Source organism: Hemitrygon akajei, chromosome 17, assembly GCF_048418815.1.
Source record: "Hemitrygon akajei chromosome 17, sHemAka1.3, whole genome shotgun sequence".
NCBI lineage: Eukaryota > Metazoa > Chordata > Chondrichthyes > Myliobatiformes > Dasyatidae > Hemitrygon > Hemitrygon akajei.
The window spans coordinates 46,347,727-46,359,859 of record NC_133140.1 but is presented as its reverse complement, the minus strand read 5'-3'; the positions used below and the strand labels follow the sequence as shown (position 1 = coordinate 46,359,859).

Sequence of the window (12,133 nt, the reverse complement as noted above, 5' to 3'; positions counted from 1 at the left end):
ACAAGGGGAAAAGCCCCCGCGCGGGACGGGACTGTGAATACTACAGCATTCCCACCCGGGGAAGGCGGGATCAGGAAGGCTTTAAAGCGAGGCCGCGAAGTTCGAATAAATCTCTTTTGCAACTGCAGCTCATCGACTACGTGTCGTTATTTCAGCGCTGCGTGTAGCACACCGCTGCAGTGTTATCCAATATAATCATGTAGCTGCTGGCTGCCCCCAGCATACCTCTAAATACATTGATTGGTAACGCTTACATCTTTCACTGTATGTTTCAATGTACATGTGACTAATAAACAAGTAAGACTCCCTGGTTACTCAGCCTTATATTGTCAGTATAATTTCTATTCCTTTCTTCATTTGTTTATCTAGCTTCACACAAATTTTATTTTGCCTCACCTCAATTCTTATGTGGTAGCAAGCAACCTGTATTTTAATTTGGTGAAAGGAAGTTATCTGTTATCTTGAAATTGTGTATGTGTACAGTGTGTAATGTATTTTTTCTTTCTTTCTGAAGGAAATGATGTTGGTAGGAGTTCATATGGTGCCATGCAGGTAAAGCAAGCCTTTGATTATGCCTATGTTGTTCTCAGTCACGCTGTGTCTCCAATTGCAAAGTTTTATCCAAACAAAGAATGTGAGAGGTAAGAGGTTATTGTTATGCAATTTAATATCAATTGTAAGATATAACAATTCATCTTGACTTAATGATCTATTAAATACAAATGTATTTTATCAGTATATTGGGTCGAATAATCCGAGTAACTCAAGAAGTTGCTGACTACAGGACCTGGATACAGGAGCACTGGGGATCACAAAACAGCGATGATCTTTCATTTAATGGTACGTGTGTTCCTGAGCAAATCATTCTTGTATATAAAAAAAAAATCCTTTGAAGATCATAAATTTAATGAAATACTGTTTACTTTTTTCATTTTTTAATCATGTTGACAAGCTCTTCATGTGTCTGTATGTGAGAAAGGGCAGAAAAAGTTTGGCACTTAACTGAACTTTTAAGTTGAATGTCCTAATGGCATCTGAATGTGCATGTTTTCTGAACAGCCTTCCCTAATTTTTAATACAGGTGTCTTAACATTAAAAATTTCATTTAGATCAGCGTCCCAGTAGAATCATTGGCCTTTAAATTAGCAGAATGCCACTGACAGCACATTCATGTCTGTCAATGAGAGCTATGCTTTACTCTTCTCAGGTCTTGATGTCCTGGTTCCCAGATTACACCCATCATAGGTGAGAGTTCATTCATTCCATGGTGTGCAGAGAACTGGGTCTCTGTCTGAATGGGCCCAGACCAGCAGTAAACTATTTTCCCATCCTGATTTTGTTTGTGTGTGTGGGTGTGTGGGTGTAATTGTGGTTTTCCTGGAAATTAAGTTTTTTGCCATTTTTTGAAAAAAAAACTGTCTCAAACTTTTTTCGCATTGAGGCCATCTAAGTGCATGCTCACTTCCCAGAATCTTCTTGGAGACAGCAAAGTGCTGGAACACTCAATTGATCTCCAAACTCTAAATCACAGGCTCTAACAGTCCCAGAAACATATTAACGGTGAAAACAGACATAAAAGAAGTAAAGACATTTCTCTGGGCTATCAGGAAAATGTTGGCTGAGGGAGCATTGTATGCTAGTACCATCTTGACCAGATCAGCAAGATTGAGACACTCAAGTCAATGTATCAGGAAAAAACAGAAACCAAGCAGAAACAGCCACGTTGGAACACTCAGAACTGGAAAGAGACAGGCCTTCTGAAAGTTTAAGAAGAGAAAAAAACTGACATTGTTAAAGTACTTTGTAATACAGCTAGCCATTTGACATCATTAATGGTTGGTGAAGTGAGGGCCAGGGCCTTGTCAAATGAGACAATTTACGGCTAGAATTGCTCTGTTGTGGTAATACACTCCCTGTGTGGTACAGGGCCCTGCCAATGGTTGCTATCAGGAGATTGCCTCCAGGAGCACACCAGAAGAAATGGTCCTCTTGATGGTGTGCAGTTGACAAGCTTGGGTAACTTGGAAGGTTATCATTGTATCATTTGGAAAGTCTGACTTGTTAGCTGCATTTGTATTTTGAATATTGCAGCAAATTCTCCTGGTTGTGTGTACAGATGTAATCATGCATTTTTGAGCACATATAACCCAGCATAAACTGAAGAAAAGACACTTGCTCCTAAATTATCAACCTGGATTTACCCCCACTGGAAAATGTGTTTATGGTGAAAAGTTGTGAAGCAGTTTGGGAGATTTTGAGGATGTGAAAGATCCCTCCATTTTCCTTGCTTTGATCACATACAATTGTTCCCAATAACCAGTGTCTTGTCTTAACATACAATTATTTTGTTCATAATCAACATGTATTAAGTATTTTCAGAGAGATCAGTAGCCTGTCCTTTGCATTCATATTATTCAGGAGGACTAATTATATTGTGATATTCTTGTCTGGTCTCTGTATTGCTTTCATCTGTTGTTCTGCCTGGATTCCCATCTCACTGCCATATTAATTTAAACCTTTTCCAACAAAATCCCAAGGATGTTATTGCCAATCCTGCCCAGGTATAGACTATCCAGTTTGTACTGGTTCTACCTTCACAAGAACTGGTTTCAATGCTCGAGGATTCTGAAACCCTCCGTCCTGCACCAATGCTTAAGCCACATATCCTAACTATGTTGCTGTTCCTAGTCTGAATAGCTTGGGGCACAGGTTGCAATTCAGAGATTACTCCCTTTGAGAGTCTGCTTTTTAATCTAACTCCCTAAATCTGTCTTGAGGATCTCCTCTGCTTTTTTTTCCTAAGTTGTTGGGGCACCAGGACACCTGGGTATTCACCCTTGCCTTCCAGATTGCCCTGCAGCCATTCTAAAACATACCTGACCCTTGCACCTGGGAGGAACACCAACTTGGAGTGCTCTTTGTGGTCACAGAAGCTCCTGCATATTCCCCTTACCATGGAATCCCCTACCATGGTAGCTCTGCCACACTTTTTTCTTGATTTTGAGCATTTAAGATATTTAGGACATTTAAACTCCATTAATAACCATTTTTCTAGTTACTCCTCATAATCTACTTTGTTTCTTGACTTAACTAAATTGTACTCTTTCATCACAATTATTACCTGGTTCAATTCGATCTTGATGTTGCTCATTAGATATCCCCTTTTCCTGATTGATTCAAATCTATTCTACTAGGTATTACTTGGTCAATCGACTAAAGAATTTAATTTTTAATAATGTACTCTGCCCCTTTCATAGCAGTATTTGGGTTTCATGTGGTACCATTTTGTATTTTCTAATAATTTGGAACCGTTAAGACTATTCAAATGTATTCATTATGCTAAGTTACATTTAGAAATTGATTTCTCAAAAATATCTTCAGAATGTAATTTGATTTTTGAATGGTGTAACTATCTGTCCCTAAAATACTGAACTGTGAAAAATTTCAATTTAATTTTGACATTTAATGTAAAAATTATGTTTATTGTTTCTGAATTAAATCATGTACCTCTGAATCCTTCTTTCCAGACTGAAACTCAGGTTTCCTGTTTTTCCTCATAAACATTAAGAAATGGTCCTAACAGGTTCTGTTAGTACTGGCAGTTGTTATACAGACATATTTCTCAAGTATGTGACTAAAATAATCTTGGCATACTGTATGTTTCAACAAATGAGATGTCTAAGGCTAATGTGAGTAATGCCAGTACACTTTCACTGTGTGTGTGTGTTAACATCAAACAATAGTCTTGGTACAAGAAAGGCCATTCAGCCTACTAAATCTGTATTATCTCCTAATGGATGAATTCTGTTAGTCCTATTTTTCCATTCCTTTAAATATTGTCCTGCAAATTATTTTTTGAGGTAGCTATCAGTTCTTTCCACTATCTTTTCAGTGTCATCTTAATTACTTATGATTTTTCCTTGTATTCTCTGTGATTCTTTCATAATTTGCCCTCCCTGACCCTTGAATCATTTGCTAATGGGTGCAAATTTCCTCGTTTGTTCTCTCTAAATTTATCATGGCATTGGGCAACCTTTTTTGCTCCATGAGAACATTCCTTTCTTAGCCATTCTTATGGTTTATTAGATTCTGTTTAGGTAAATTTGTGGCTAGTGTTCAATGAATCAGGCTTGATGAATAACTATGCCGCTCTCCATAACAAGGAAGTAATCATTAAGGGAATGACAGTTACTGCAGTAAGCTAACTTTTCCCTCCTTCCTCAGGAAATGATGTAACTTTGCTAGTTGGCCCGCAACAACTGGATAAATGCAACAACAATGTTTCTGAAGAATGCACAGTAATAAGCCAACCCAGAAGTAGAACCTCTGAGACTTGTCTGAGTAAACATTCTTCAAATTCTTCATCTGGTCCCTTATCCTCTGCATCTTCTACCTTATCCAGTTCAAGTGATGTTGTAAGTAACCAACCTGTTAGCCACAGTTACAACTGTATCTTGTGGATAATAATATTCTTCTGTCTCAATATTTTTTCAAGTTTAGTTTATTGATGTTTAACCATTTACATACATACAAACGAGACAACGTTACTCCAGACCAGTAGTACATATTAACACACAATAACTTGGGAAAGTAAGAATTTAATCTACAAATGAACCAGTGGCACTTCAAATGTGATGTTACAGTACTGTTTGAATTAAAAAATGTTGTTAAAACAATAAAATTCAGATAATCTGCTGTCAAGTCTATTTGGAAATCCTAATGGTTTGGAATCAAGCTCACCAGGCCATGTTTCCTCTGATCAGCGGGGTCCCAGATTCCATATTTCTCTTGCACACATCTGGTTTGATGGAAAATTTACCACTTCAATTTTATTTCTCTTCTCACAACTGCTTCCTGATCTGATGAAAGTTTCCAGCATTTTCTGTTTCTATTTCATCTGCCGGTTTTATTAGCGTTTCAAGATTATTTATTCTTTTGCATACACTAATGCTGTAGTTGTAAGATTATTCTGTGATTGTTTTGGAATGCTGTGCATCTTCAGCGCATTTTGTATTTTTCTTTTTTTTTTACATCTAGGATTCTGATGGAACATCTTGCAAAAGCTCCAAACAATCTAGCAGTCATCAGTTGAATACTAACAGATCAGTGCCACAAGGATCAATAGCAGAATCATCTTCGTCACCAAGTTTGAAAACTCAACATAGCCCATCAAACAATTCAACAAGTAACAATACTAAAGCCCAGGTTTGAAGTTTTTATGTTTTACTATCAAGTTTAGGTTTAGATAGCTAGAGATTTTTGGACTTGATTCTTATTGCCAGAATTAATATTGGATGAAACTTTTATGACACCCAAATTGATCTCTTTCCTCTTCCTCTTCCCTGTTCCATCTGTTAACAAGTTCAATGATCGCTAAAATTTCTTTACCAACAATTTAATTACAAAAACATGTTTTGGCTATTTGTCATATTCCACAATTGAGTCAAGGGAAATGAAAATGTGTTGTCCCTTTATAAGATGTCATCCCTTTATAAGACATTATGCCTGTATTCTCTGATGATTCGACTCATTACTGTGTAATTTGACACTTGGATATTTTCCCATGGTAAAGTAATCTGAAGCATCTCATAACCCTGTTTAAAAGTTGCTACTTGCTCTAATGCATTTTGACATCCCACACTGTTTTCTTGATTCAGTGAATAGAAAAATCTTAAGTGATAGATTTCCATTAGGATAAGATGCTTGAAAGATTTAAAAATGTTTTTGACATGGCAAGTTGTCATGCTTTAATAACTTTTAACTTTTATGCAATGGACAGTTTGGCCCAGTCAAACTCTATATTGGCTATCCATGAAACCAAATTCAAAACACATTTTCTGTTCTAATGTCACATCACTCTTCATATGTATAATATATCTCCTGATTACGAGACCCATTTAACCACTTATCTTCATGTTGGCCACTTAAATATATCAGTTATGAAGGAAATGTTAGTCTGTCCCGAGCCTTATAGGATCATCAGACCAGTGCTTATGCTGGTTTCCGTGGTGTGAAGCAACTGAGAGTACAAGACCCCCCCAGGATAGGACGCTAGTCTATCGCAAGTTAAGAAGGAAAGCTTCAGTTATATCTTGAAATAAACGTTTCATATCTTACCATGGTGCCCATCTGCAAATCATTGTGTACAGTGCAATTTACATACTTGTGAAATGAATATTAAGGAATGCTGTACTTTGTTGCCAATGGGTATTAATGTACTTAGGGGAAAAAATGGAAGGCAAAAAAAACAGTTGGCCTTCAAATCTGTCCCCAAATACATCTTAGTATGAGAATCATGACCAGATCTTTTGCCGTATGTGGTGAATCTATGGAATTCATTACCCCAGAGGGCTACGGAGACCATCATTGGTATATTTAAAGTGTAGGTTTAATGGATTCTTGATTTAGTAAGGACATCAAAGATTGTGGGGAGAAAGCAGGAGAGTGGGTTTGAAAGGGATAATAAATCAGTCATGATCAAATGGCTGAGCAGACCTGATGGACTGAAAGGGCTAATTTTGCTTTTTTATGATGTGATCTATGTCTTACAGTCTATGCGTGCATTCCTAATCTAACACTTCCTCTTTCTTTAAAAAAAAATCAGCTAGACTGGTTGTGGAGCTTCTCAAACTGTTCTTCATCATGTACCCCGAACTAGTTTTCAATTGCTATATTACGGTTCCTTAGATGAGAAATGTGCAGGCAACTATACAAAATCTCCCCCAATGACCCAATATAGAGGGCACTCTCGTACTGGATGAAGTGAAGTTAGTTCTCCACATACAGTAAGAACTAGAATGAAAGCTAGATCTTTTTTTAAATTTTTAAAATTTTTATTGAAGGCCAATCATTCTTCAAACCCCAGAAGCTCAATTTCCAGTTTAATTTTGCATCCTTATTAGAGATTTGATTTTGCTGTAACATTGTATAGTGTCCTTGAACACAAATATAGTAGAAAACTGGAGTACAATTTTGAATAGTGCTTTGGTAGTTTTGTAGATTTTTAAGAATTTCAAATAAGCTGTTAGATGCGGTTAGCCTGACAGTTTTGTTGTTGGGGGTGTGTGCACTGCAGTTTATGAAAACATACTGACTAGATTTGTACCATTAATGTGCAGTAGACCAGCTTTGCTAAAGTTTAAACAGTTTCTGGTAATTGCTGTCTGTTGCTGTCAGAATTACACGGGCTGCACAGGAACATTTTTATTATAGTGAAGAAAAGTTTAGAAACTTAGACCTCCATTTGCAAAAAATTAAATACCAAGTGGAGATGTGCATATTTGCAACGTTTTTTACAAATTTCTGTCCACTGAATAATAGATTGATAAGATTGCCAATGATCAATTTCAGATTGTGCTCACTATATGATTATGTTCTAGCTCAGTGCAGCAAGACTCTTCCGTTCATCTATCAAAGGCGTCCAAGGACAACAGAACTCCAGCCAAGTTGGAAGCGTATCGAACAAGCAGAATTCAGTAAACAAGCCACATCAACAATCATTTCCTAGCAAAAAGAAGAAGCCCAAGAGAGACACAGCCTCAGCAGACTTGTGTCGATAGTCTGTTTTTGACTTGGTTAACAAAAATTCCTGCAGCGATCTCATAAGCCACATGAAATGGGCAGTGCTAGATGGGATCTGCTGAAGCTTTTCCAAGAGTCTGGATTTTGATTTTTTTTTCCAGATTGCTGTTCAATGATCATGGGCTGCAGCGGTTGTCACAAACATTGCTTCCCTATTTAGATGGGCCATAAGCTGCAGTGAAGCAGAACTTTGACACAGATGGAATCGTTGCACAAGAATTCCCCTCTCCGGGTTTAAGATGTTATGGGAGTTGATCAAACAAGAAAGGATCTTAAAATTATTGAAAAAGAAAATTTCTGTTGCTTCCTTTGCAAGGAAAATTTAAATGTTACAACAAATGTATACATTGTGCACGATTTTAAAATTATTTTTGCATATACTGACATTTTTATTGTGTATATACAGAAAAGATTGTATCAGTACAGTATTTGCATTGGTAATCTTTGTGTGTTTTTGGGGTAACAGGTTTTACATGTCATTGCAGTTTAAATTTGAAATTTTCAGTATTAGTAATTTAACAGATCCCAATGATGTTCTCTTACACTTTATATATTAGAGAGAAGGCAATTTGGTAAGCTTGAAAGTGTTATACTAATGCTTATCCATGTAGCAACTTCCAGATTCATTTGGATTCTGAAATAGAAGATATCATTGATCCAGCAGTTGTTGAAGTACACTAGGTTTAAGGCTTTAAGTAGCACGTGACATCTGGAAAAGTGAGACAACATTTTAATACTGTTTAATTCTGTGTGCAGCATGCAGATATTTGTACAACTGTTAAAGATGCTGTATGAACAGAATTGTTCCTCTGAAATATTTTAAAGGAAGTTTTAATATTTCCTTGTCTCAGGTGTAATAGTAAATATTCATATTGTATTTTACCAAATGGAATGATCACAAATTTCCTTCTAAATACATCCTTATAGATATGACAGCATAAGTCTGTGTTGTCCCAATTTCTGGCTTTTCTATGTTGTATTAGTACAAGTTTTAAGTACAGGCAAAACCATATTTAATTTCTGTAGAGAGTAACCTCACAGCATTCTGCTCTAATAGATACTGCTTTTGTTTCTTGAACTTTTTATGTATGTGTATCTGTTTGTTGAACCCTCCAATCCTAGTGCATCTCCAACTTGCTTTCTTGTACATAAAATCATGACCAAATATCATTTAACAAACTTGTGTTATATAGTTACATTTGTGTTTACATACTTTGTAAACAGACATTACTGGAAAAGTTCACACTACAATTTTCCTATCAACTGCGGATACATCTTACTTATTAAAATCATTGCCAGAAGCATCAAGCTTCCCTCAGTAAAAATGGGAACTACGGGGGAAAAATGGACTTGGTTGAAATTGCTGTTGAGAAAAAAAGTCCTTAAAATGCAAACTGAATAAAATTATTAGGAGTGGAGTGGAAAAATCAAATGTTCTTTGATTTATTTCTTTAAAAAGTTGCAATTGGTATATATCCACAAGATAATTAGAGAAAAATGAATAATTGCAGTGTAAATGAGCAGTGAAAATTAAATTCATGTAGCTTACTCATTTAAGAATTTTAATCTTAATGTGGAGTGATAGAAATACTTATTCACTACAATGGGTGTTATTAGAATGGGACATGGATCCTTTCAGAAGTCCATGATAGTTGTTCCACCAATGAACTTGCTGCTGTTCCGGACATTTAGTTAACTGTATTTGATTGAAGAACAACTTTTCCTTTTGGAATGCTTTGAAGCATTTGTCCAGCTGAGCAATATAAGGCTTTTTACAGCAAATTTTGCAATCAGTCTGATGCACAAGTAGGTATCTTTTTTAACTGACTTCATTAATACATATTATCACCATCAAGGTAATCAAAATAATTCTATTTATTGAATGGAATGCCATTCAATCTCTAAAATATACAATGGAAAGTAAAGATGATTGTAATTAACATTGATTCTTCCACAAAAACTCATTATTTACATTTTTAAAAGTTCATGATTGCTTTAGATTTTCTATGAAGGCATGAATTGATGCAGAACTTTTACTGTAAAATCCACATGCTGAATCATTACCAGTGATCAAAAAATTGTTTAATATGGTGCTAGTTGATATTGATCTCAAAGCTGTAATAAATACTTTCAGATTTAAAATATTAATGATTTGTGTTAGAAAATATATAGCAGTATAAGAAACCTACTGTCTGGTAACTTTATTACAGTAGTACTAGTCAGATAGATGTTCCATGCCAAATTTATATTCCAAGTTAATCTTTATTTTATTGATTAGATACATTTATGATGAAGAATGCATTTTTATTATCTTAATGGTTTACTGTATGTAGTGAATAAATTGTGTTGCTTCAGTATATGCTGCTAATCCATTCTTAACCAAATCGATGCTGCATTACACAGATGGAGGTAAACCAAAAACTATTTAGGAATGGATGAAAGGTTAGATTTATATTGCAGATACTTATCATTTTTTTGTCATTTGTGAATGTATTTCAGTTTTCAGATAAGATTTGATTTAATGCCTGATTGTTAGGATATTCTGTAGTAGTTTGTAAATCCATAACTTATAACCTGACAAATATAAAAGGGATCTTAAAATAGTTATATAATGAATAACAAGAATTAATATGGTGAAATGCCATAATAAACGGGGCAATAGTTAAAATGATACTGGTTCCATTGAGAATCTTTGCCACCATTTTAGGAATGTTGCTAGTTATATTTAATGACTTGTTTTGTTAATTGATAAATAAACCTCCTCTTCTAAGACAGCACAACATCCTTGAAGCAATGTAGACAAATTTTTGTAAATGAAATAATAAGTATGGTTTGCCTTAAAACTATTTTATAATAATTCATACAAGGAATAAAACCTTGGAAAGTTTAAAACACCAGTGACATTTGAGAACAGTTTACCTGTTCTGCTTGGCAATTTGTGGTTTCTTATCTGTATGCTGTATTAGGTGTGCTTTGTCATTTCACTCACTCACTCACACAAAAAAAAACAATAGTTTCCAGTTTGTTTTCTAGATATGAGACTGATAAGTTGTGATGGCAAACAAACTTACAATATGTACTGTAAATTTAGCATGTATATCATTTTTGTAAAATGAGCTGTGCTGCCTCTGCAGTAAATGCAAGAAATTAATGGTTAATTTGATAGCATTTCTGAAGAGAAAAGATGAGTTAATATTTTTGATGTAAATCCTCCATTAGAACTGAAGTTCTGATTAAGGCTGTACACCAAAGAATTGATTTGTCTTTCCACTTTATAGATGTTGACCAATTAGCTTTGTATTGGCAGTATTTGATTATATATTTTTGGAATTGTCATTTATGGCATACTTCTAGAAAAAAAATGTATTTTGTTTTCTCCCTCCCCCCCCCCCCCCCCCCCAAAATTCACTTCATGGCATTGGATGCTCTTTCCTCTTCTCAACATTTCCCACCCGTCACTTCTTGTCTCTGTCACTCAGACATCTTTTTACTAATTGATTTTTTTTTTTGCTTCTGGTTCAATTCTTTATTTCAATCCAACAGCTAGTGCACATTACTTACAATAAGAAGGATCCAGCATATTGAATACCTCCTGTCTCAGCTGTTGGAAATTGACTCATCGTAACTTTGAAACAGATGATTTAACTTTTTTATTCTTGTTGCATTTTTAGGTTTGAATTCATAAATGTCTGTCTTCGCACATTTCGGTTTGATTTATTTTCCAATGGGTTGCAGTTTGTAATTGATTCTCCTAGGATACCATCTGTTAATTCAGAAGATTACATGTAATTGCTAATACAATAAATTGTCTTCCCATCGCCATGACATGCTGTCTTTAAGCATTTTTTAAACTAGCCCGTTGGGGGCTTTGTCAAGCAATTTAAGTACACAATTATCAACACAAACCCTTACAAATTCAAATGGAAACTCTGTCACAAATAAAACATTGGTTCAACTTAAGTGTGGAGATGTGCAATTGGAAACTGATACAAGAAGTAGTGTTTAGTGATTCAATCACATCTGTTTTATTTGTTTAAAGTTAGAGGATGAATAAATTGGAAAATTAATTTTGAACACAGTATGTGATTGAGAGTACACCTGCGAGTATTGAACACATCGTTTTGTTGCTCATGGCTTCAAGTACAACTTACAAGTATTTTTTGCCATATTGTTTTTCTTTTTAAAACAAAACAGTGAAAGCCAAATAAATTTGTTTTGCCTGAGTCAAATATTAAAGAAGCACCTTTTCGAAGGATATTGGGAAAGGCTTAAAATAGCATAAAGTTTGGTCTTGGACTGCAATTTTGGAGAAAATTACATGTTACAGTGATTAAAATGTGCTTGAAGGTGCTAGAACTATGTATTGAACACCCTGATCTGCTGAGGAGCAATTTTTAGAAGTGGTATGATGTTATTTTCCTGCTGGTCCATTACTGAAGTGTATGATATGCAGGCTGACTCATTGGCATGCATCTGAATGGCTCAACAACTGAGGGAGAGTTGCATCAGATCTTGATAAAGGTATCTTATTAAGGATAGACTGGACCTGTAT

The 12,133-nt window shown here is 35.3% G+C and overlaps 1 protein-coding gene across 1 annotated transcript in view; it reads left to right on the top strand.

Annotated features, from left to right (window-relative positions):
* The window catches only part of tent4b (terminal nucleotidyltransferase 4B), a 61,178-nt gene extending 49,772 nt beyond the window's left edge, over positions 1-11,406 (top strand). Inside the window, exons 8-12 of the mRNA XM_073070045.1 lie at positions 515-641; positions 737-840; positions 4,225-4,415; positions 5,038-5,205; positions 7,380-11,406. Coding sequence (XP_072926146.1) covers positions 515-641; positions 737-840; positions 4,225-4,415; positions 5,038-5,205; positions 7,380-7,559 — 770 coding nt within the window. The 3' untranslated portion in view covers positions 7,560-11,406. The remainder of the gene's footprint in view (positions 1-514; positions 642-736; positions 841-4,224; positions 4,416-5,037; positions 5,206-7,379) is intronic.
* Positions 11,407-12,133: the final 727 nt, after the last annotated feature.